The sequence below is a fragment of the Colius striatus genome, chromosome 14, assembly GCF_028858725.1.
Source record: "Colius striatus isolate bColStr4 chromosome 14, bColStr4.1.hap1, whole genome shotgun sequence".
Classification (NCBI taxonomy): domain Eukaryota; kingdom Metazoa; phylum Chordata; class Aves; order Coliiformes; family Coliidae; genus Colius; species Colius striatus.
In genome coordinates, this window is record NC_084772.1 from 8225247 (window position 1) to 8248315 (window position 23069).

Below are 23069 nucleotides of genomic sequence, written 5' to 3' on the forward strand. Positions count from 1 at the left end.
TGTTGTCAATTATAAGAAACTTTACACTGCACCTGGTACTGTTGCCAGAGAAGCTCATGTCTCTGTGCTGAAGGGTATTAAAAATGATGAGGTATACAGTCACAGCAATGGACAGGAGGAGAACTTTGAGTTCGAAGCTCATTTGAAGAAATACCGAGCAAGCAATGAACCCCAAGATGCAGCAGTAAGCATAATACTGTAAGAAGAAGAATTTAAAGAGCAGTTGCATTATTCAGGCTTTATGCCAAAGACACTATCAAACCATCACAAATGCTCTAAGTTCACAATCATGGTGATTTAAATAGCAAGTGGTTGCAAGTTCTTCCAAATACACTTCAAGCTTTATTTTTAATTGCACTAAAAGGCTGAATATACCTTTTTTTGTTTACTTTGCTAATTTTTAAACACAAGCAAAAAGATCTAAACAAAAAGCATCACACCAACATAAACAGCATCACATAAAAACTCAAGTGTGCTGAGATCTTCTGAAGTCTGTTAATTTAAACAAACAACTTATTTAAAGTTCAAGACTAACCTAAAATAGGTTCATAGTCCAGTGAAAAGGCTCTGAACCAGAAACTTCAGCCTTTTGGTCCTATTTTTGCAGTGCTTCCCCTTTGTAACCTTAAGCAGATACCACATTCCCATCTCCCCCACCTGCAACATGTGAAGACCATGACCAGCCTCAGACATAGCTCCTTCATAAGAGCTTTGATGCTAATAAGCATTATCAAGCCAGAGCCATGATCCAATGGAACTACTGAAAACTCTCCCAGAGGAATCTCAGCTCAGGCACAGTGCCCAAGGGCAGCTGTGAGCACTAGAACTGCCACATGTACAAAGTATGCTGTGCAGCCAGGGGCACAGGTGATGCTGAGCTAGAATACTTCAGCCTGCAAACAACTCCCAAACCACTCCAGCTTCTGCTCCTCCAAAGTTTTGTTATTATGTACAAAGCACAGTTCTTCTCCCATAATAGCACAGACCCACCTCAGATCTGAGACATTTTTAGTTAAAGAATTAACATTTTTGCTGAAGTTGATGAAACCAGAAGCATTTATGGGGCAACTCAGGATCAGAACCCATGTGGTGATGTATTACATGAATTCAGACATCCTAAAGGCCTTGAGTCTAACCTCCAAAAGGTAATAAACAGTTATAAACCTTCAACCTGAAACTAAACCTCTGAAAAAGAAGCCACCATGTAGTGTGGCCATAGGTCTCATGGCCATTTGAGGCCTTTCACTACCAAAATATTTAGTGGGATACTTGCAAGCACAGCTCTCATCTCTCAAACATAAACATTATCCCATTCTAATGCTTTACTCAAAGTTTTGTATCTACCTCTAAGTCTGAAATGTCAAAAAATTGTAAAGCCAAACTTTATTCAGCACAGCAGCAGCAGCTGATACATCTCACTTCATGAAGAACTTTTCTGCTGTCAGACACGTAAAAAAGTTATTTTATTTGGCAACAGAACCTGCCAGTTGTCAGTAATATACACAATATTCAACAGTCTGGGTTTTAAAGTAACATGTATTCATTCACTACTTACAGTTTCCTCAACGCAGGATTGAGTTGTGTTTCCAAAAGGCTGATTTACACACATGCAAGAACAGAAAATTAACAGATGAGTACCACTTGTGTAATACATGTGTAACACCATTTTTCATAAGGAATTGAATGAAAGGGTCCTCACACAACCTGCTCTGCACTGTTTATAAAATGTTCATCACCTAAAGGGGTGGCCAGGGTCAAAGGAGCATCCCAAACATTTGGATGATGTCAAAATAGAATGCTACTTTGGAATTAAAGAGATAAATTAATCCCTCAGAAGAAATCCTTTTGGGTAAATTCCAAGTGCTGAATCTGTCCTTACAGAAATGCTAGAGAACACCTTCCAAAAGAGCCGAGTAACCAAAATAAGCCAAAACCTCAGCCCTACCCATGAGTACTCCTGACTTTGGAAAATCCCTAGAAGGTGCACAGAAAGACATAGCTAAAGACAGAAAATATGCCTGGAACTGCCTTTTGGCACGAGTATATCTTTGTGTTCAACAAGCTTTATTCTCTTTATAAAAAGATGGTGAGATATCAAAATTAATTTCATTTTCATCTTAAAAATGAAGACAATACTCACAGAGGCGGTAGCACCCAGGTCACTTGATCCAGTAAAGTTTGCAACTGTGTTCTTTTCAGTGGTCTTGAGTTATTGGGGAAAAAAAAAACAACAACAAAACCACCACAGTTGTTAGCAGGTACTCACTATCCTCAAGGCTTTTTCTCCATATACTATACAATGATTCCTGATCTAGTTTCCCTTTCAATGCTACTGCAATAGAAATGTTGAGATGCAGTGATATCCCATATAGTTATATTAAACATATATATGCACACACAAGGTACAAGAAGGTTAAAACTGGCCAGTGTTTAGTTGCTTGTCTTTTAATTCAGGGTGAATTTTGCCATCATGGTTATGCTACTCCAATAGCCAATGGGCACCAATGTGTGGTTCTGCCTCACATCCCAGCTTCACAGCTGCTGATCTCAGTGGCTGTCTTGGGCAGTGTTCACATGACACAGCTATGAGTCAATTCAAGGACCTAAGCCAGCAGAACAACCCTACAAAGAAAATTAAGCTGCTTCTGCAGTATAGCTTTTGGAACAATGGCAGACCAAGCACATGGGATCAGAGGGCATCACTTTTAGTAGCTAGCTATCAGATAGGTTTAACAGTTAACATGATGTGTCACATTCACCTTGTTTAAGAAAACCACAGCAGAGTGGTCTTGAGTATGAAGTTACTCCAAAGGATTGGTTGGTTTTCAAAGATAAGTGAGGACTGCAGGTGCAATACAATATTCAAACTACAGTTGAAAAACAGACACCATTTGCATCTTAGTCTAACAGTAAATACCCACAACTATCTGGTGTTCAGAGAGCCAAGCTTCCCTCCCCAGCTGCATTATTGTTAGCCAGTGCAAATAGCACAGGAAACTGCTTAAAAATTCTGCCTGTTACAGCCAGACATGTAAACCCACATTTTAAAAAATGGATGACCATCTTAGTGAGGTTACAATCAATAGCAATTATAAATGCCATCTTGAAAGCAAGAAAAGGAGGTGTAAGCTAGCACTCAGGTCTGTCACATGGACTTTCAGTTCTACCAACTGGGAGATTTTACTTTTAATGTTTTTACATGACACTGTGAATTATCCTTGTGGAAATCAACTCATGCTGCAAATCAGACATTAGAAAAAGCAGCAAAAAGCGAGGTACTTGACGACAAGAATACAGGAAGTTACTTAAACTGTGGCCATTACAGAAAATTACCAGAATAAAAAGAATGTGATTACTTACCAAATTAAAAATGGCTATAATCAGCAAGGCACCTATAGTGATGACTGCTAAAGGAACCCTAAGTAAAGGCATTGTTTCCACCTTTTCTGAAACAGCACAAAGATGGTTCAGGAAAGGCCACTGTTCTGAGCAGCACTTCTGCAAACAAAATTGCTTGGTTTCAGTAACAGGGGTAACACATATATGAGAAGAAATATTTTTAAATACACTTTTTCCCTGCAAGAGAGTGCCAAAAGTCTTCAGTGGAGTCCCAATTTAGAATTCTGAATCTTGTCATTCAGATGAAATGCCTAAAGCCCCTCTCTCTACAACTGAAAGCAGAGCCTTGTTTCAAAGAGTCCAGCTGATAAAATTTTCAGAATTTCTGCTTTAAAAATACAAAACTACAGTCTGAGAGTTCTAAAGAAACATTACTAAATTATAGCACAAGCTATGTTGTATTTTTTAGTTGCAGAGCTACAACGTTAAATATGGAACTACATTTTCAGAGGACTAAATGGAAACCAATCACAGACAGTACCATTTCCTGCCATCCTAATATCCTCCATTTGTTGCTATAGGGAAAATACCCAGTGAAGCATATGCTTTTAACAGCTGTAAGCATCATTCAAGGGTTTTATACCAAAACATTCCCAGCATAAAACTCAAATCTGATGCAATTGCTATCTTGGAATTTTCTTTTTCCCATGTGTTCTTCCACATGTAGAAACCATCCATGCACACATACACACATCTCTCTTTCTCCCCCTCACCACAGACTATATATATATGTACACACATATCTATAAATCCATCCAGTCATACATATTAACACCATAGACACATAAAATAGATACATACTATCTGTCTGTACTTTATCTATCATAAAACTTTTTCCCACGTACAAAGTGCAATTCATTTTTGTCTCTTTCCCTTTCACACAACTTGAACCTGGCTCTGTAAGAGACTAATCCTTTCTGTAGCATCACCATCACTACTCTGCAATAAGATGATGGGTAGCATGATCTCCACTGACTTCAGAATTCCCTCCCTTGGGCTTGCACATTGATTTGATGAGTGTAAGGAACGCTTTAAAATCCATTCCCTCTCCCACTCCTGCTTCCAGATAGTTCTTGGACTGGAGAAGGACTTCAATTGGGTATTGTTGAACTCTATGCCCCTATGTATTTTTAAACAGTAATTGCATACATTTATTAATGCAAAGGTAATTGAACTACAAATGCAAAGTGTCCTAATTGATGCAATGGTGAAATTGGAATTCTAACAGCTATGAAATTGCTGCCAATAAATTATTCATATGTTTGTAATTTTCATGAGGCTTTATAAATGATTATGAAAACTAATCTTGCATTCAAATTTATTTTTATTTTAATATTATTTCCAGTATAGGAAATATCAGGATTTACAACCCAAATTACTAGTGAGGACAAATACAAAACCAAGGCTACCCAGGAAGTCTTAATGTCTTCCTCTTCTCTTCCAACCATCTGTTCCAGCACCCAGATGATTCTGACATAGCAAGAATTTTCAGACACAAATATCTGTTTCAGGCAATGAAATCTCATAACCTGAGATCCAAGGCTCTTTAACTCCTACTGAAATTAACTGTTCACTATCCTAAATGACTGACCAAGTTGCTGAATTACAGCCATCAGTTTTGAAAAACCAAGAAACTCTGTTTTAATAAACTTACCAGACATTTCTCAGCAAAGCACACAAACAAAATAAGTACAATGATGGCTGCAACAATGCCAAAGGAAATTCCCAGTTTTGCTGTTCTAAACAGAAGGCATGAAACAAGCCAGTGTTAAACAAAAAAAAAGTTTCAAACTATAATTCAGATTAAAGTTTGCTAACAGCATTTCTCTAAATTTAAATAGATTTTTTTTTTCTAATAGTACTAGAAGACTACAATACTGCAAAGGTTATTGTCACTTTCTTGCACAAACACTATATCTCCTCTAACAGTCTGAACCACCATCCCATGCATAAACCACATGGAAATTGCACTGCAACAGCAATGAAAAACAAATATGCCCCAAATTTCAGAATCATCAGACATCTGCTTTCTCGGAGGTATTAGAAGCTGAAAGTTGTATCTGCAGATAAAAGGATCACTGAGAATATTTTAACCAGCTAATCTCATTTTTCTATTGCTCACTCAACGTGCTTATAGCCAACTATTCTTTCAGAACAGTATTTCTCACTTAGCTGATCATCTCCCTGTATGGACTAAGCAAGTACAATATTAAAGAATATTTCTGGTTAATTTTAATATTGATATCTGGGCTCTTATGCCAACAACATGACAGCATTCCTTTATTAAGGGATAAATTAGTCCTAGGAGGTGTATGTTTCCTAAACTTAAACCCTCAGAAACTCCACAAGACATTAACTTAAGGTTTCATGCACGAGTTTCATTTTAGTTCTTGGTTAATTTGAATGATAAACTATTAAAATAGTGACACTTACTTTGGCATTATAAACATCTGTATGAGGAATATACAGAGGAACACAAAACTGGCACACACAAAGTAACTCTTCAGTTTTAGAATGGGAATGGTGCGATACTGAAACAGATTAGAATCAGTTTTAAGGAATCTTCAGGTTTTATACAAAGCTCTGTTACATTTTTGTTGTTACATAGATATACAAATTTATACTGCACTACTAAAAGTATGCATAGAACAAAAAGAGAACAGAAGAGAAGCACCAAGTAAAATTAACTTGAACATCTCTCAACAAAGGATAATTTCAAACTTCGAGGGAAATCAACTGGGAATATAAATCAGCATTTCACAGATGGCACATAACCTAGCAAATCAACCTACAGAACTCCTAGTAACTCCCTTATGGGAAGAATTTAACCCCAGATTAGAGACAATTTCCTTTACTTTATAGACTTAGCATTAGCAAGAAAGAATGGCCAACTCAGATAATGAAATCTGCTTTCCATTAGTTACCAAAAACCTCTTTGGGTGTGCAGTCCCCTCCAGAATCTAGTTTCAGAATGAAAATAGTTTCAAATACATTCTTATGCTGCTCTGAAGTGTAAATCAGAGATCAGAAAGGATTATTTTGCTCTTACCAACCTCTTTTTCAAGACCAGGTTCTGCAAAAATCAGTGAGAATCCACAGAAGTCATCTGATTTGCCACACCACGGACTGCATTGAGAGAGATACACATTACAAAATGCACGCAATGGGCCAAGGAGAGGGGTGCAAAAGCATCCTTATAGTTGAGACTCCACAGTACACAGGCTGAGAGTGCTGCTGTTTTACACACATTCGACAGTTCTCCAAGGTCTGTCTATTTTAGAGCACATCAAATGTGCAGTTACATTTTTATGCAGCTGACAGGCAGGACCAGAACTTTCAGAGACAGCGGCGTCTGCCAGTGACATGCAAAATGTAGCCCCAGACTTTCCTTGAGGTTTACAAATAGGAAAGTATAACAGTAAATGTTAGAAGTGGCTGACAATCTGCAAAAACTTGTCTTAAATAATATCAGGCCCATGTCAGACATAGCTGAGGTACAGTGACAACAGCCTTCCTATAATTCAGAGGAAAGAAAAGTTTTTCTTCTCAAATTCTTTCACATTTGATAGAATTTTAAATTATTTCACTTTAAAAAGAAACAAAAACAACAAGGAGACAACAACATTGCCTACCTTTGTCTTTTTTAAATGTAATTATAGTTCCAAATACACCACCTGCTACTGACAGACTATTCACCTTCAGTGGACTGGCCACTAAAGCAATTTTATTGTACCCCCAAAACTGTATTTTGATTTTCTACATAGGTTTTGTTCAGGACTACACCCCATTTCTTGACACTTCTTATTCTAATAAACAGATCACAAATATTACCTTCTCATCCTGTGCTACACTGCAGTTCACCTCATTACTTCAGACAGTGATAAGAAACAAAGCAGTAAGTTTTGCTAGTTCAGGCTGCAATATCCCACTGAACAGCCAGACTAACCATTGGCTTCTTACTCTCATTGTGTTCAAATTGAAACCAAAAAGGAACTAACCTAAGTTAAAAAAAGCCCAACATCCAACCAACAAAAGACAAGATAAAACCTCAGTAATTTGATTTTTGAGAAGCAGATTCTGGAAGATGAAGAATAAAAATAAAATACTGCATACTTAGTTGAACTGAGGCCCTCAATAGTTGACATCATTTCATCATAAATATCTTCCTCTATCCTCCCCTTCTGAGATGAATTTCTGAGAACAAGACAAAGTCCATGTTACAAACACTATTCAGAAACAATTAACAGCTACAGAGGATCATACTTGCCAGTGCACAAGTGTGGTAAACTTACCAGAGAAAAGTTAAACACAAATGCTCCAAATTGACAAACATACACATTCCCAAGCACTTTACCAAGCCTTTCTCTAGTTATGCAAATCCTGCATTTTTTAGTGCAATATTTTGCCAAATGTTTCACAAGTGAAAATTACCCACCTACTTAACTTGGTGGTACAGGTACCACTAAGCATTTCTACAGACAGTGCCAACTCTTTCATGACCCTGCATGACACACATTAATACTGCTACCCAAAGACACAGCTTGTAAAATAGAACATGCATTCATTTATAACATTATGTTAAACTGCATTTATTTTGTACTATAATATTTACAAACAAATCTAGATATAAGACTAAGAAAACTAAAAGCTGATGCAGCACAAGTGTTTAAAATATGTACATGTCTACAATATCTGAGGTGTCTGGGTCTGTTTTTCATACCTCTTTAGGGCTTACTTTACTACTCCCCTCCATCATGCCCATAAAGCAAAATGCAACCTGAAAGACTAAGGAGCCAGTAAGATGAAGAGGGTAGGAGGAAGCTCCTCTTAGAGTCTGGTAACAATATAGATGTGAATTGAGGAGCCTTCTGAAGGCCAAATATTTAGCTTAACTTTTCTAATACAGGAATACCATAGATGTAGTGATTAATCAACCAAAAGTTCACATGCTTACTGAACTGAACTGCAAGGGGAGCATAGGATCATGTGTTTTTTACAAAGAAAGCACTTGACAAACCTATCGGAAGTTCTCTGTCGCCCAGTGGAACACAAGGGTATTTCCTAAATAAAGAAGGAAATAATAATAAGTTCTAGACTCAAACAATTATTGGAAATAAACCTCAAGAGCTGTTTTCTTCACAAATAAAATCCAAAAACAATTCTCAAGTAGAGCAGATTATCAAAATCAACCCTTTCCAGGGATGTTTTCTGCTTTACCAAGTGAGCATTTACTGACCAAAAAAAAAGTTAAAAAATAATTGAACAGATCCTCCCTCTTATTTCTCTCCACACACTGAAATAACTAACATCAGCAGAGGCATGTAAATGGGAAACCACTTCCACAAACCTGTATGGGTGGATACTTAATTGAAAATCTACGACAGCTATCTGTCCACAGAGAGAAACACAGCCTTGCTGCCCTTCCAGAAGCACACCTGAACGCATGCCCATCTCCTCCTTTCAGCTTTTAGGAAGAGCAGATGGGAGGAAAAAAATGAGTTATCTTAAATTTTAAAATCTTAAGAAACTTAAGAATTCTTCATCTTAAAAATTCTTTACTGCTAAAATCCTGTGGCAGGCCCAGCATGCAGAGGGACTGTTTATTTTCTATATATTTTAAGTAAATGTTGAGTGCATCTAGAGGCTGACATAAACTTCTTTCCAAACCACGTGTAGCAAACAGGATTCCAAGATAGAAAAACATCAGGAAGAAAAAGATAGGTTTGAAGTTTTCCTTCTAAAGTTTCCTAGTAATAGGGCATGCTAGAGATTGGCAGTTTGAATACTGTTAAGTTCTGACAGCAATAGCTCTTGTGCAGATACCTTTTAAGTTCTGTGTGCACACAGAGCACCAAGAGTAATAACAGAAATTCAGCCACAAATCCATGACAGAGCTCGAGTTTCACATCATAGACAGGAAGAACAGTTTACAATTGGATGATAACAATCATTACTTCCAACCTTACCCTTCTTCGCCTTCCTTGTGAACTTGAAGAGTCACTGCTCACACTTTCTCTGTGGTTGAGGTGGGCAAAGGGCCTGGCTGCTCCCCAGGACTCTAGATAACGCGTCATCCGAACAGATGCTCGCATCTTCAGCCCATCATTCACCCTTGTTTTAGGGAGGTGGTTATTTGATACACATTGTTTGGACTGATGGAAAACACACGCATTTGGAAAACAGAAAATGACACAAATTACAAAGACATGAAGCTCTGTGCAGTTGTGCACTTTAGGACTACACAATCTAGCTGTTTAGGAAGATTGTAAACACAGCAGCAATGTGTCAGCCAACCTTGATTACTTTATCTCATTTAATTAACACAAACTAAAGAAAATCATGACATAATGAATTTGCTTCAGTTGCCTTTACAAGCCTTTGCTTGTAACACTGCAACATTCAATCTTCCTGATGCAAGAGATGGTAGGATCTTACAAGTAGATACAATCTCCTTGCAGTCAGCACAACAGCAGGGTACAAGGATTCCCAATTCCTGAGCTAGGGCATATCAAAACAGTGGTTGGGAGAAGATCTCACAAATTACAGACTTGACATTGGACTGTATCCCTGTGTCACAGGTGTACAAGGAAGGTCTAAAAGGAAGCCAAAACTACAGAATAAACTGATACATCAATGACTGGTTATCCTCTAACATTTCACAGATATCTTCAAGTGATCATTTTAACAGACTTAGATCCTCATTCTGAGAACATATGCTGTGTATATGTAGGAGAGTTTGCAATACCGAGTACATAAAACAGGCAACAAAAGTAAGATTCTTGCTAATTAAAAGTGGCTCTGTACTGTTCCTTCCTGTAAAGATCCTGAAGGAAAGAAGTTATTGTCATTCTTTTTCCTTCTGAAATATTTTACTCATCAACTACAAGTCAATTAAAAATAGAAACGCTCTAGGTGTTTGCAGTTAACAGGCACTTAAGTGGCAACCGATAGTTGCTAACATTACAACTTGAAAAGGTGAATCTCACATCTAAGATAGTGAGAAAGATGACGTCACAAGCTATTTTAAGGGGAGTATTTTATCTGAAAGTGGCCACGTGGCACAGGTATTCTGTCCCAACTTCATCCCACCTTTTGACATGGATTTGTGAGAGACAAATTTCACACAAATATACAGTCAAATACCTATTTTTACTCTATGTGGATCACATAGGAGGTTTCAGCATAATACTTCAAACTATGTGTCATGTCACAAAACAGTAGAACATGCTTTCAGATCTGAAGTCCCAAATCCAAGCTACTTAGATGGCTCTTACCATGCTTTAACTCTGTTCCTGAATTTAAATGGATACGCACCACAGAGACCTATGTACTTACAATGTATGTATATATCTGAACAAATATAAGTGTTTAAAAACAGACACATACCCTTGGATCAACCACTAAGTAGGTTTTGATATTCATGGATTCAAGGTAAGGATCCCTTAGGTGTCCATTCCCTTCTTCTACTTCATACGCTTTGCCTAGGTGATTTAATGTTGCTTCAGTGATGTGTACACGGCTGAGAAGGGGAGAAAGAGCAAGAGATCCAAACACTTACAGAAAGGTCACATTAAGCATTTCATTTACATTTTAATGGCTACTGCTGACATTTCTGCTTTTCAGACATCTTGTGCTTTGGCAGCCAACTGCAAAGTCCTGCCAGTACCTAACAAAAGTACTTGCAATCCTTTATTGCAGTTCTTAATCACACAGCTTTCATAGCAAGTATGCTAAAAAACTCTTCCTAGAACCAGATACTATCAGTATAAAACTAAATTGAAATAAGCAGAGACATATAAGAAACAAGAAGAAACGTGATCAAAGGAAATCTGACAGACAAGACAGACTCACAGGCAAGTTGTTTCAGATGGCAAGAGCTGCAAGGACAGCTCACAAACAAAACACAAGAGAGGACTGTCTTATACTAGAAATGCATGAGGAAGGGAAGAAATGGGCACAAAGTCTAGGGGAAAAAGATGGAAAAGTTTTTTGGCAACTAGGAGAATAATTCTGAAAGTCTGTCTCACTGAAACAATCAGATGAGAGTGTAACACAGCAACAACAGCAACTCACTTCTCAGGGAAGCAGCTAGTATCTTCCTGTACTCATTCACACTTTCCCTTAAATGTATTTTATCTCAGTATCTTGAATCACGTATTTTCATATAATTTTTGATTAATATCTTTCTATAGACTTTCTCAACAAGATACTTAAGGATGTTCATACAATAGCTGTTCTTATATTCTATTTTCTCAGTGTTTATCTTCCCACAGCTTTTCTCACCGTGGTGTGGAAGGGTTAAACACCCTGCTGTTGGTCCTACAATCCATCAGCAAAGAGCTGGGCATAGAATCTTTCCAGAATGGGAGCTGAAAGTGTGCGGCACTCCTGCCTGACCACAGAGAGCAAAGGGATCATTGGTCCATCTGCCTCTATATCCTTATGCTGTATGTAGGTTTGCCTAAAGATAATTTAGTCAAGAGCCAGAGCCCACTGGCCACGGCTTCCTGCAAGGAAGAATAAAAACTTCTTGATACTTCTGGAGCCCAAAGATAAGAGTTTTGGAATACAGAGAATGCAGGGTTGTATTTGTTTACTGCTAATTGTCTCAAACAAATGAGTTTTCTTAATTGTTACCCTGATTATGCAGTTTTACAGTTAAGGCAAACCTCCAAATCTGAGATTTTAAAGCTTGCTCTAAAGCATCATTTCCTTCCATAGGGACTGAGGTGTTAACCCAGCCTTACAACAGTCATGTACTGCAGCAGGTTTTCTGGGGTTTTCCACTGCTCTCAAAAAGCAATGCTTTTGTTCACTATCTACCCTTTTCCATTTGACCAAGTTTCCTCTCTCCTCTTCCCCAAATCACACGCTGCCCCAGCACATTTCAGATCTTACCGCAAACTTCTTTCCATTTCAATGCCTATGCTGATGACTCTCAGCAGTTCCTAATGCTGACTGGGCTCTGGGGTCAGCACATAACCAGCAGCTGCTGCCACCGAAGCTGCCTCTCAAGGGCAAGCTGGAACGTGCACTCTTGCACTTCCTATGCTAGGACAGAATACCTACCATACTGCACTCCATTTCCTATGCTAACAGGCCTGACAGTAATGTATGCTGATCTTCCAGGCATATACAGATTAGAGAGAATTGGTCCTAAGTGTGTTTCCAATTTTGGCTTTATGCTTAGTCCTGTCTGCCTTTTCCTTTTATTTGTTATGAATGCAAATCATTTTTAAAACCAGAAAGATGATGAACAAGGCCATTCTGCCAATGGAAATCAAATATTTATAAAGCTAGAAGTTTTCTTGCTTATTTTCAAAAGTCTTTAGAATGCCTTCACATACAGAAATCAGACATATACATACTTCCTCTTTTAAAGAAAAACCTCAAACTGCTCCTAAGGACAAACCTTCTGCTTCCAAAGCTAACATTGGACTGGGAATCCCAGACAGGTCATTTTTTCTGCAGACTAGGAGACAAATATAACATAATATTTGCATAATGAATAGAAACCCCTCCTCCTTATGAGGCTCAGTCTTCCATAAGTGGAAGGCTTCCTCTGGCTACCTTTTTAACACACAATAAGAAACTTCTGGACATGAATAGATATAAGAAACACTGTGTAATGCTCTGAACCAGCCTGCCAACCTAAACCAGCTTTACTCTCTACCAGATTAACAAATATAAGCACAAAGAGCATAATGGAATAATAAAAGTTCTCAAGATTAGGCAATGGTCCTAAATGTGACTAAGAAAAGTGTGTTTTCATGCCATATTCAGTCTTGTTGTTTGCTAACCAACAAAAGAAACTTTACAGCTCTGCAGTCTTGTTTAATCATGCTGAGTCAATACACTAAAATGCTCAGCTTGGATGGTATTGCAGCTGTTAACTGAGCTTCAGTTAGTTTTCTGTTTCAGTCATCAATACAAGAAAATAATTTTACATTCTTATCCTCTTATCACTTTGCAGAAATTAATCTTTAAGTCACAAGCATATACCTAAAAGCTGCCTAAGACATAGAAATAATAAGAAACCCTATGTCACTGGTTAGAGTCACTTTCCAAAAGAAACCACTACTTTAATGCTTAAACAAATTAACCACACTGGTATAAGTACTAACTTGCACAGACTACCAATAACCTACAAAATCATGACCTCATTTGGGAATGGAAAGAGGGAAAGTCTTAATAAGGTCTTTTTAAGTGTAGACTACCAAAAAAAAGTTTCTTAGCTGAATATTAATCCCCAAGTTCAACTTAGAAAATAAAAAAAACAAAGTATACTTCTTCCCTAAATGAGGAAAACACAAAATGTTGGTGTTGTTAAAAAACGTTTACATTTGTCCTTTTTAATAAGCATCTTTAAAAAGCTGGCATGAATATCAGCCTCAAATCCAGTCCTCTGCACTGCTGAGTAGCTTGTGGCAAATTACATTATTGCTTTGTCTCAGCTCTTCTCAGGACCACTCACTTTCTTTCCTCTACAGCCCATAACAAATGTCAAACAGAATAAGCAACAGCCAACAGCTCCAAATTCTCCTTGCTTGGATGCTCCTCATCAGGCTTCATTTTCATTTCTGAGTTGTTCCAGTCAAGTGGGACTGATCAATATAGTAACAAAAACACTAGGTACATCTGCATCTCAGCCTTGTTGCCATACAGAGCATATCTAGCTTTAGCTAAATGTACAAATACAGAATTAGCCCTGTGCACAACATGAATTAATGAAGTCAACATCACGCACAACATCCTCCAATGAAGGGAAGGTCAAAAAGCAGTTACTTACTTGCCTAGGAATAGAATTTTATAGTTTATTGAAAACCGAATCAGAAAATATTAACGTTTTACAGCTCTGGTAAACACACATTTGTCCTATTTTCATCATCCCATTACGAGCATTTATGTCACAGTACAGTTACAAATTCCAGAGCCATAAAGCAGGATTATGAAAGCCATGAGGACAGAGTGAGTCAGCAGAGAGGGGGAGGGGAAGATGCTGACCCCGGCACTCCCGCCGACTCCATGCGGTTGGCCAGGGACACGTCGTGCGACCACACGTCGTACTGCCACTTCCGGAGCCCGATCACGCCGCACAGCACGTTCCCAGAGTGAATGCCAACCCTCATGTTGATATCCACTCCTGTGGCCTCTCTCACTTGCCTGTGGAGGGAAAAGGGTATGACAGCATAAGTGACACTTTGGATTTTTGCTCCGTCTGGAGATCTGTCAAGGTTTAGTTTCGTTATATATTTAGTGCAAAGACAAGACACAAACTTATGACCTAATGCTTACAATTAATAACTGCACTTTGAATGTTGACAAGAAAACTAAGAATGACTTCAATATCACCACAGCCTAACTACATTAAAAAATCTTCTGTGCTATACTTACTTTATTGCTTCACACATGTCGAGTCCCATTTTGACACAGTTCCTGGCATGAACTGGTAAGGACACAGGTAGTCCCGAGACACAGTAGTAACAGTCCCCCAAGATTTTTATTCTCATGCATTCATTCTCCTATGAAATCACGGGAAACAGATTTAACATGAAAAAATGAACTGCAAGTAGGCTAATGACACCAAAAAGAGGACTTGTCTATATCATTTTGTGAAAACCAGGCTTCATTCAGTCCTTGTTGAAGCAAAGGTTGTTCTAGAGAACAAGTCCTGTGAGGAGCAGCTGAGGGAGCTGGAGGTGTTTAGTCTGGGGGAGGGTAAGGTTAGACCTCATCATTCTCTGCAACTACCTGAAAGGAGATGGTAGCAAGGTGAGTGTCAGTCTGTTCTCCCAAGTAATGAGTGATAGAATAAGAAGAAATGGCCTCAACTTGCTCCAGAAGAGGTTTAGATTGCTGATTAGAAAGAACTTTTTCACCGAGGAAGTTATTAGACACCAGCACAGGTTGCCCAGCGAGGTGGAAGAGTCACCATCCTTGGAGATATTTAAAAGCCATGTAGCTGAGGTGCTGAAGGACATGGTTTAGTGATAGGCCTGGCAGTGTGAGGTGAGTGGTTGGACTTGGTGATCTTAAAAGTCTTTTCCAACCAAAACTATGCCATAATTCTACAAAGCTTACTTCCTCTTTTTCCACACCCAAATGCCTGACTATTACCCACTAGAGAACAGAAATGAACACTTCAAGCATTTCTGAAATAAAATCACCTTTCTAGTTTGTGACTTAGTGCTTGGAACCATGTTCCATTCAGCAACTGTCATCAAAAATAAACCTGTCACAAAATTTACCATCTAAAGGATTAAATGTACTTACCCATCTTTTAATATTTGTCTTTATTAACACCTGAATTATAGGCAGTTTGTTCACCTTTTCCATTTTTGCATGGCAGCCTCATAAGTAACATTGTGCAATGTCACAAAATCTGCATAGAATTTAGGAATCACAGGAAGGGACCTTGAAAGATCATCCAGTCCAACCCCCAAAGCATTTAGGAATGAAGTTAGGAAGCAGTTAGAAATGAAGATGCCCAACCTGATAGCTTAGCAGAAGAAAAAATGGGGTTGTTTTTTTGTTTCAAATATGAGTGAAGAGGAAGCAGGCAGTTTGCTAGCACTAACAAAAACCCCCACAATACTATCTGCCAGGAGAAAACTTGTTCCTAACTCTGCAACAGAGGATACTGCTGCCCATGACTGGAGAGGGGAAAAGTGAAAGAGTAAAGAGCTCCTCATACTGTCTCTTGTCAACACTTGTTGAAGAATTTTAACTACAAAGGTTGTAAGTAAGCCAGGGCTAATTGTGCAAGGCTGTATAGTGTTTAACGGATAAGGAGAGATGGCTTAATTTGGGCCAGCTGACACCTTCAGCTGCCCAGCCCTTGCTGCTGTGAGAACAGCCCAGCAATTCTTCAATCAGCTCCAAAATCAGCCCAAATCGGTGGCAGTTCATCAAACTAAGCTGTTCTCCCTCATCAGTGAAAGCCTTAAGAGAAGATCCATCGTTCACCATCTTAAGCCATCCAGTGGGTTCTGAGCATCACAGCAAGTGACAAGCTCAGATAGCTCCGTGCTTCGGCTCCAGAGATCAGCAGGTAAACCTGGCCCTAGATTAGACTTGTTAGACCAGTATCCAGTTTGGTGTCCAGGTTAGCCATCAACTTTTAATCAGTAAATTGTAGCCTACAACATGTTTACATCATGGAAATGATGACTGAGAATATACCCCCGGCAGAATAAAAATAACATTAAAAGCAGGAATCTCTTCTTACAACTCAACCACAGAGCTGCAAGAGCCCTGACTCACTAAATCCAGACCTTTTTTTAAACAGTGCCATTTACAGACAGGAGAGAGAAATGAAACCACATCACCCAAAATCTGGGATCTTTGCTATGTTTCTGAGGAACAATAAAAAAACACAAGAAACCAAATGTCTGTGACTATTTTGGCATAAAAAGCTTGTGGCAACTATGATGACATGACTGACTCTGTGTGTTCTTAACAGCTGCATCACATCAGTACAATTACAATACACTTATTTGCCAGTACTTGCAGTTTTAAGCACCAGTTGAATTAATATAAATGCAAAGATTAGCAATGTCATTTAGTCACAAAGGTTAACTAGGATTTTAGCCAGCTATTAATCAGTGATACATTTAAAAAATTATTCAATAACATCTGCAAAGGTTTATTAAAGCAATTTCATCTCTCTGCTATAATACTAACTTCAGAGTTTTCACACTTTTTTGGAGAATTTTTAGAATTTCACAGATGCAAGATTTTCCAAGCCCATTAATTTTCTAATTTGCATCCAGTATATCCAAATATAGTCAATTATGTCAGCAAACCAATGTCTTTAAACCATGGGAAGTTTTGATAGGTAGTCCATCACTAGTCTTGACTTAGGTGCTACCAATTTTAAATCTCTAGAGCTAGAATTTAGGATGGTATTTGTTTTTTGATATCATGATGCTACACAATGCAGCATTAATTTTCCTAAAGACATATTTACATCATAATAGTAACAGGGGAAAAAAATCAATGGATATGACAGAACATCTATCCCAGACTAGGGTCAGTTTCAGAGGATAACAGAAGTCATTACAGAGAGTCAATCATCCAAACATGTATCTGATACAGTCTCTGTAATCTAAGAACTCAAAATCTGAGTTTGTGATTACCTTTGCAAAGAAATTAACACCAAGCAGCGCTTGGAAGTGGTTAAAAAGTACTGCCAGCCTGAATGGTCAGCAGTGAGGGTATTAATAAGGACTCTTGTTTTAACTTGCCTTAACAAGAGTTAGGACTCTTGCCTTAATAAAGATTCTCAGCTTTGTTAATTAATAAGTCTTAATAAGGACCACTTTATTTCCCATTCTTACACTTTTCTGTAAGTATCCATTACTAATTATTACCACTGAGCTAAAGAACTCTTTGGTCTGATGCAATATGACTCAGTTTACGAATTTAAATACATGTCTAAGCTCTCCATTTGCAGAGCCAATAAACAGCCCTTCTAACTGAACACTGCCAAACTCAGTGCTTACATACAGTACCCCTTACAGCCCTATGGCAATCATGTACTGCCATCAGATCATTCCCTGAACAATGCAGACACATCTCTAGACCCAAAAATTGGAATTACAGTAACAACTTGCCACGTTTCCTATTTTTGTCTTCAATTTTGTTTTAACAAGATTTTGCCAGTTAGCTTTAAAGTCTCCCTTTCCTGACTTTAGAAGCACTAATGCAACTGCCTTCTGTCTTCTTTTTCCAATGGTGGCTTTTATCCCTAGTGCACAACAAACTGCAACACCTACCTTTGCAATCTGATCAAACTTTCCAAAAAGTTCATTCAGCATCACTACTAGTTCCTTAGGAGAGCAGTCACTGGCCAGGCGAGTAAATCCTACAATGTCTGCATAAAGAATGCTAGACAAGAACAAACAGAAGACACGTCATGGAAATATGAAGAAATGTGTAGTCCACAGTCAATTTAAATATTATCATGCATATAGTAGAAAGCATCTCTCCCATTATAAAACCACCCCAGAAAGAAGACAGCACATCAGTTCAAAGCATGTTATCTTCCCTTAACAGGAAAAAAACCTCACTTCAGCCTGAAAGTTTATCCCCAAGTGTTTATTTCACTGGACTAGATCCACTGTTAAGAATAAGCAGTGTATATTAATATCATTACTTCTAGAGTTTCCACTTACCTAACATTTTGGTGCCTTTTTACATACAGACTGTGAAAGTTGTTGTCATGCATTTGCCTATTATCATTAGTTTCCTTTAGTCGCTCTATGATTGCCAGCTTCATTTCCATAGAAATATGAGCTGGCAATATGGATAAAAGCAAATTTTCCTAAAAGGAGAGGGGGAAAATCAATGCTAGTAAATTTACAACTGCAGGATTTTAGTGACCGCAAGAAGTAATTAAAAAAATAATAAAATAGAATGTCTTCATTCAAACAGCTTTTGCGTAATGCATGCCAGACTTTCCAGAAAACACTTTTACATTCCTGGTCTCAAAATCACTGACATTAGTTATGGGTGTTGCATACTTTTTCTCTTTTGTTCTTTGTGACCTAGATGTGACATCTCTTGTAACCATGAAAACACACAGGAAGTCGGTATTCAGTACTACGATTTCTGGATAAACGAAAACTTATGCTGTCCACCAATCTCAGTGCTATGTTAGCATCATCTGATAAAGCTTCTGGTTAAAGCTTATACTCTGTAATGAACAATCAATACAGTATTAAAAACCCTTGTGAATTCTCAAATGCTGGAAAAGCAGTGACAGGTAACAAAAGCATCAACAACATGTTGCTGTAGTTCAAATGAACCAGGAACTGATGCCACTGAAATAAAGTCTTTTGAACTGAGAAAGAATAAAGACTCTTCAAAAACCACCTTATGCTGTTTGTCAGTTTAGTGCACTGTTTTACACTGGCTTTGACTTGAAAGGCTGTTCTTCAAAGAAGACCCTGCTAAGTGAGGAAGACAAAAACAGAGTGCTTTTAACCCAGGAAGGGCTCTAGTGCCCCAGAGACAGACACATCATAGAAAAAGAAATGTTGTGTGAAGTAGCTACAAGAAGAAACTTTTTCAGATGACATGGCCAGCAAGGTTAACACGTCGTGTAACTGAATATAACACTGCCAGTTCAGACTAAATCTTTGTCCTCTTTTCCTGGTGCAGCTGTACACAGATAGCAGTAAGCTGTCAGGGTTACTTAACCAGTACTTGCCACCAAAAAGATGTGCCCTGGGATCACAGGATGAAAAGTCAGTCTTTGAGTGAGTACTGAGTACTAGGCCAGCAGTATCTTACAAGTATTTTCAGGACATTAAAGGCATGTTCTTTTAAGTTACCTCGGGCTAGTCCCAGTAACACTTTATAGGAAAAAAGAAAGCAACTGCTAATTACATTCCTGTTACAAATACTGTGATTTTCATACAGACAATCCACAGAGAACAGCTTCCGCCCTTTAACTTCCTTCTTTTGTTACAAATGGCACAACTTGTATTTTTGACACTAGGTGGGTATCACAAAGCTTGGAGCAAACCTTTCAACATGCCTTAGTCACCAACCACTTGTAAAATTATACAGACTTTAGAAATTAAAACATGCAATTCGTAACATCAGCTGCTTCACTCACTTGTTGCCTCTTTTCAATCTTCAGTTTCATTCGGACCTGAATGCACTTTAGTGTGTATCTGTACAAATCCCAGGAAGCAACCTGCATCTGGCGTTTGTGAAATGCCCCCATCAGGTTACCACAAAGGAAAATGACAGCATTCGCAAGCAGCTGCACAAGAAGAAACAACATTTATCTGCTGCACAGCAGTCATTGATACTTCACTAATTATGCATACTAGTCCCTTAAAAACAATGCATACCAGGCCATGTTCAATTTCTCTCTTATTCTATCACACAGCAAATCGTAGTGTTACCATCAGCCAGGATTTACCTGGGAAATACAAGCTAACTTCAGAGTCATAGCCATTCCTGTATGAACATACAGTATTCCCATGAAACATAAAACTCTGCTACAGCATTTAACATTTACTTGCAGGCACCACTGCTTGATTTCGGGAGAAACCAGACTACAAACTCATGCATCAGCGTGCTGTGTGAAGTCTGACACACACCAGCATCAAAAGAGCTGGGGTGCTCCTTTGAACACACCCTATTATTAATGAGTGCTGGGAACCCTTCAGAGCACTCCCAGCCCCTGCTGACTCCCCAGGGCAGGAATGGCTTTTTTGATCCACCCTGTAGGCAGTGACAGATGAAGTTAGATAGACCCACCTGAAACAGCACAGATTGGGAAGAATGATTGTGACAGTTTGTCATCTTTTGAGTAATGTAGTTAAAAAATTAAAATAATTCTGCCTCTTCCATTTAGGTCAGAAATCCAAAATGTGTTACAGATTAAAATAATTGTGATTTTATGAAAAGCTTGCAAACCCCATCAGGCCCAAGCTCCAAATCCAAGGATTCGAAACATCCATGTGGAAGTTCGGAACTTATCTGAACAAGTTAGTCATGCCAATATCAAATGGAAATACAACTAGGGTGTTTAATTACTTAACCAAGTAGTATTTCCTTACCTGAAATAGAATGGAGTCCTTATTTTCCATAGGAGTCATGCTTACCACAGTGCTTAGAACAATAATATGGGAGAGAGCACTAAGAACACTAATGATGACTGCACCTCTCATTCCAAAGGGTAGCATGGTATAAACTGTGAAGATTGTGAATAGAAAGAATGGCACCTTTGGAAAGAGAGATAGAGAAAAAGAAAAAGAATCACATATACACATTATAAGATGCCTGCCAAAAATTACAACAGAACAAGGTGGAAAATAGCAGGATTCTTGCATATTTTCAGGCTAAAAAAAAAATAATAAATTTGATGTTTCAAAATCACAATTAAGACCATAAGGACAGTGATAGTCCAAAAAGCTTTGAGGGAATTAGCAGCTATAGATTCATAGATAAGACAGTTTAACATTTCTCCTTTATGTGTTGCAAAGATAGCCATATTGAATCAGATTTCTCACCTTCTCCCACTTATTCTAATTTTAACATCACCTGATTATAGGTGCATATCTACTCCATATTTGATAAAAAACAAAAATCCAACCAATACTTCCTGGTGCTGACACAAAAGAATAATCTTCACTGCCACTAACTACATATTTAGCTGCACAGATTTTACAAAATGCCCAAGGGCCCTCTAAAGTGCTAGGGATCTGAGGGAAGATCTATAAAACTTAAAGCCATGCTTATTCATTTGTTAATAGTACTTAGCTCATACATACAGAAACTAACAATCCCAATCAGAGGAAAATGCTGCAGTGCTCCTGGCTGAGCTCCACCTCATCAATGCAACTCAACTTATGCTGTTCCAGACATGAGCTTCCTTCAAGGAAGCCTCAAGGTCCAGTCCGCACTTAAATGTTTTGCCAGAATAGACAGCTTGGTTGAGACAATAAACAACCAACCAAATAAAAGTTTTCCTTCAATAAAAGCAATACTTTAATTTTCATTCTTCACTATTCTAGCTGGACTAAAAAAAAAGATCTTTTTCTGACATATACACAGTCCCTATCATTCAATGTTCTGAACATCATGTAACAGTTTTATAAGCATGGACAAGCAAAGGTCATACCTGCATTTAAACAGTAGCTTTAATTAGTGATAAATTCATAACTTGAGATAAAAGTCTGAAATGAACCTATTAACTTCTACTGCCTAACCTAGAGTTTTATATTTTATTACTTAAATTAACATTAACAAATTATTACTATAACAGCTGCACAAGACATTGGCTTGCAGCATTCAAAGCTTGAAACCCAAATCTTGCTTTGTTACATGTTTGGACTTAAAGTTTAGAACAGAAAATCTTGATTTTTCCTAAGGTAATAACTTCTTCCTTAAGTTAAAAAAATACTGAATAGCAAGTGTAAATACATGGTGCTGGATTCAGGCCACAATACAAATCAGATTTTGGTTGTTTAACTGATAATTTATATCTTTCGTTATTTGAAATAAAGAGGGGAAGGGGAAGAGTCACTAAAATAAGATAAAAAGTCATTTTTATTTCATTAAAAACTCTTGTGTTTATATTATGAGACCCTAGGAGGAGTTTCCTACAGATTATGGTATTTTTGGCATCATGAAATTGCCTGTCTTCTGATCAGAGATACTAAGCAATGAACTGTAGCCACACCCAGCTATGCCAGGATGTGTCATTAGTTCTTATTGTTCACTTCACCTCTCCCACTGATTTGAAAACATGCTCCCTAGGGCACACCCAGCTCTAGAGTCCTTTATACATTTCTTGTACACCACTCTGACCCACAGAAACTAACAAAGCAAGTATTATTAGTGAAAAATTCCCTCAAAGATGAATGCACAGTACTTAAGATTTAGTAAAGAACTTATGTAAAGATACAATTCAATTACAACTTAAAGATGCAATTCCTGCATAGATTTATGCAGTTATCAGTTTTTCTCAGCTGAACTATATTTTCACTATGATGAAGAATACAAGCCAAAATTTAGTATAATAAACCACTGAAACCAATTCAGGAAATTGAACCTAAATCTCAAGAAAAGTTATTACGCAGTTATAATATACAGAAGAAACAGAGCACAGAAATACATTCACATATGCTGAGTACCACTTCTATGTA

General features: G+C 37.9%; 1 protein-coding gene across 3 annotated transcripts in view; it reads right to left on the reverse strand.

Annotated features, from left to right (window-relative positions):
• The window catches only part of ADCY7 (adenylate cyclase 7), a 64345-nt gene that overhangs the window by 8041 nt on the left and 33235 nt on the right, over positions 1 to 23069 (reverse strand). For all 3 annotated transcript variants that reach the window (XM_062007115.1, XM_062007118.1, XM_062007116.1), the window contains exons 4-20: positions 20979 to 21143; positions 20024 to 20173; positions 18576 to 18724; positions 18177 to 18288; positions 14794 to 14921; positions 14404 to 14562; positions 10786 to 10918; positions 9366 to 9551; positions 8417 to 8460; positions 7513 to 7593; positions 6453 to 6525; positions 5833 to 5930; positions 5054 to 5138; positions 3361 to 3498; positions 2141 to 2203; positions 1556 to 1594; positions 33 to 196 (exon numbers count right to left, since the gene is read on the reverse strand). In XM_062007115.1, the coding sequence (XP_061863099.1) occupies positions 33 to 196; positions 1556 to 1594; positions 2141 to 2203; positions 3361 to 3498; positions 5054 to 5138; positions 5833 to 5930; positions 6453 to 6525; positions 7513 to 7593; positions 8417 to 8460; positions 9366 to 9551; positions 10786 to 10918; positions 14404 to 14562; positions 14794 to 14921; positions 18177 to 18288; positions 18576 to 18724; positions 20024 to 20173; positions 20979 to 21143 (1967 nt within the window). The remainder of the gene's footprint in view (positions 1 to 32; positions 197 to 1555; positions 1595 to 2140; positions 2204 to 3360; positions 3499 to 5053; positions 5139 to 5832; positions 5931 to 6452; positions 6526 to 7512; positions 7594 to 8416; positions 8461 to 9365; positions 9552 to 10785; positions 10919 to 14403; positions 14563 to 14793; positions 14922 to 18176; positions 18289 to 18575; positions 18725 to 20023; positions 20174 to 20978; positions 21144 to 23069) is intronic.